At 43.4% G+C, this 3061-nt stretch overlaps 1 protein-coding gene across 1 annotated transcript; it reads left to right on the top strand.

Annotated features, from left to right (window-relative positions):
* The first annotated feature begins 291 nt into the window (after nucleotides 1-291).
* Nucleotides 292-3061, top strand: LOC134286027 (uncharacterized). Its single transcript, XM_062847589.1, has 3 exons — nucleotides 292-320; nucleotides 559-2851; nucleotides 3038-3061. Exons 1-3 carry the CDS (start codon nucleotides 292-294, stop codon nucleotides 3059-3061), a joined length of 2346 nt encoding a protein of 781 aa, XP_062703573.1.

Below are 3061 nucleotides of genomic sequence, written 5' to 3'. Positions count from 1 at the left end.
ACTTAACATTAAACAATGGAAAAAGAGGCTTACAAGGGTGTTAATCGCTTTCGTTTTGAAAGGCTTTGTGGAAGCATAATCCGTCCGAAAAACTATTTAAAAAACGTTGGAATCGACTCTGAAATACACATAGAATCAGTAACATTCTTCAGCATATTTTTGAATTAATTAAGTACTCTTGAACACTAGTTATGTTTTTGCCGAATTCGGTTCGCACTTCTAACAACACTACTAACGGCCAATTTGTTTAAGCTAAGTGGTGAATATGTGTGGAACCTAAGTGGGGACAACATGGTTGGATTCGTTTTGGTAGCTATTGGGTATTTCTGTTATTGTTGCTGTGTTCGTTACTTCAGATCGCTTTGTGTGGAGTGTATGGAAAATGCCTGCATACATTGAACTAAGACATTCGATGTCTGATCTCTTGTTGATGGTGTTTGGAGTGTTTAGAATATGACAAACCTCGAGAATAGGAAGAGCTGTTTGCCTTCTGTGTTGATCTAAGATCTGTGTTTTTTCTAAATTGAACCGATGTTGTTCGTCAATGCTATGTTGCAGAAGGAAGAGCGGGGTCACCCCAAGCCACATCACCAACAGCTTCAAATGCATCTTCCCCCTACTGGAACAGAACAGTCCATTCGTTCCGAGACTACAGAAGTGTATCAAAAAGTTCCAGAGATCTCTGTTGAACATCGAGATCCGTCAAACGTACCATAGCATCCAGCAGTTCCGAAATATACGGAGAAACCTCAAGGAGTCCATTTCGGCCGCCGTTCCACCATCTATCGCGGAGAATTTCTTCTCGTATCAAGACAATTTCTTTGATACCAACGTCGCCTCTACAACCACCGTCACGAAACGCAAATTCGAAAGACTTCTCACGACCACGGCTCAACATTGCAATCCTAAAAACATCGCAGTGAATAGAAAAGCTGTTCACAACGCCACTTCTAAGTCTCTGCCTCCTGAGGCGGAAATCATTCTGAGCTTTGGTCCAAAGTTCGCACTGCCATATCGGTCGCTGAATGAAATCCCCTTCAACCACGTAATAGCGGACTTGGAGAATGTGTTGGAATCCGTCACTGACAAGCACGACAAAGAGCGGACTCGTTGCACGTCTGTGAATGTCATTCAAAACTTCATTCACAGGTTCAAAGATAACGAACCGAATATGCAATACCGTCATCTAACACACGCCTACAAGGTCACAGAACGATTCATCAAAACAAACTCCGATATCGTTATCGTAGAGTCAGACAAGGGAAAGCAAACCGTGGTGATGTATGAGAAGGAGTACGATACGAAAATGCGAGAAATGCTAGCCGATGAGAACACATACCTAGTCACCAATCGGAACCCAACGACAGGATATCAACAAAAGAACAACAACTTCGTATCCAGACTTCGAAATCTGGAGCTGATTGACGCAAAAACAGCTTTCCAGCTTAAGACCAATACAGCCCAATGTCCGAGAATATACGGGTTACCAAAAGTACACAAGCCGAACATGCCACTTCGTCCGGTGGTATCCAACATTGGTGCACCCACGTATATGCTATCCAAATACGTCGGTCGGATTTTGCAATCGTCGATCAACAGCAACTATAACATCCGTGATTCGTTCTCTTTCTGCACCTTTATCAATTCCGTTTGTTTACCAGAAAACCACATTCTGGTATCGTTCGATGTCATCTCACTTTTCACGTGCATCCCGCGTGACATGATACCCGGAATCATCATAGAGAGATGGGAGGAAATCAAAAAGCATACGCAAATCAACCTGGACCTGTTCCTCGAGATCGTTAATTTCTGTCTCGAGTGTAGTTATTTCTCATACAGAGGAAATTACTACAAACAGATCTTCGGCACAGCAATGGGCAGTCCGCTGTCCCCCATTATTGCAGACCTGGTGATGGAATCCCTCCTGGATAATGTGGTGAGCCGTCTAAACTTTCCCATACCTCTCATAAAGAAGTATGTGGACGATCTGGTCCTAGCACTACCACCAGACAAGGTAGTAGAGGTGATGAACGTTTTCAACAGTTTTAATGAAAATATACAGTTCACATACGAAATGGAAGAGAATGGCAGACTCCCCTTCCTGGACATGGTCTTAGTCCGTCAGCAGGATCAAACAATTCGTACTGAATGGTACAGTAAACCTATGTCATCCGGTCGTCTGTTGGACTTTCTGTCGGCTCACCCACTACATCTCAAAATGAACACGGTCAACAACTTTATGCGAAGAGTACGTGAATTCACCACAAATCTATCCAACGAGGCGGCGGATAATACGATAGACGTCATCCTGAAGTTAAATCACTATCCAGCACCCCTGCGACACCGTTTGCTGAATAGAGGAATTGCTCGAAGAACGAATACTCCTCCCTCAGATGAGACTCAAGTCGTCTATAAATCTATGCTGTTTGTAAACGACCTAACACAACGTTTGAGTAAGTCACTCAAAGCTGCACTACCAAATGTTGTTCTTGCGGCACGATACGAGAAAACCACCAAACGACTATACACCAACACGAAGGACGTCATACCCCCAGAGATGCGGAACAACGTCATCTACCGTATCCCTTGCAATGATTGTGCAGCCAGCTATGTAGGGTTAACGACAACCCAACTGAAGAAACGCATCAGCGGACATCGTTCAACCATAAACCAGCTTGAAGAACTAGTGATTAGCAACAGCGACAGTCCAACGACGAAATTTGAAATAGAACGGTTGAGGGAAAAAACGGCACTTCTGCAACATAGCATTGACGAACAACATCGGTTCAATTTAGAAAAAACACAGATCTTAGATCAACACAGAAGGCAAACAGCTCTTCCTATTCTCGAGGTTTGTCATATTCTAAACACTCCAAACACCATCAACAAGAGATCAGACATCGAATGTCTTAGTTCAATGTATGCAGGCATTTTCCATACACTCCACACAAAGCGATCTGAAGTAACGAACACAGCAACAATAACAGAAATACCCAATAGCTACCAAAACGAATCCAACCATGTTGTCCCCACTTAGGTTCCACACATATTCACCACTTAG

Source organism: Aedes albopictus, chromosome 2 (assembly GCF_035046485.1).
Source record: "Aedes albopictus strain Foshan chromosome 2, AalbF5, whole genome shotgun sequence".
Classification (NCBI taxonomy): Eukaryota; Metazoa; Arthropoda; class Insecta; order Diptera; family Culicidae; genus Aedes; species Aedes albopictus.
Note: the sequence above shows the minus strand (reverse complement) of the source record. Positions and strands in the feature narration are given on the sequence as shown.

Coding starts and splice junctions, on each gene's coding strand:
- LOC134286027 (XM_062847589.1), top strand. CDS start 292: ATGGTTGGATTCGTTTTGGTAGCTATTGG. Junction 321..558: donor TTCGTTTTGGTAGCTATTGG/GTATTTCTGTTA, acceptor GCTATGTTGCAG/AAGGAAGAGCGGGGTCACCC. Junction 2,852..3,037: donor CAGCTCTTCCTATTCTCGAG/GTTTGTCATATT, acceptor GTCCCCACTTAG/GTTCCACACATATTCACCAC.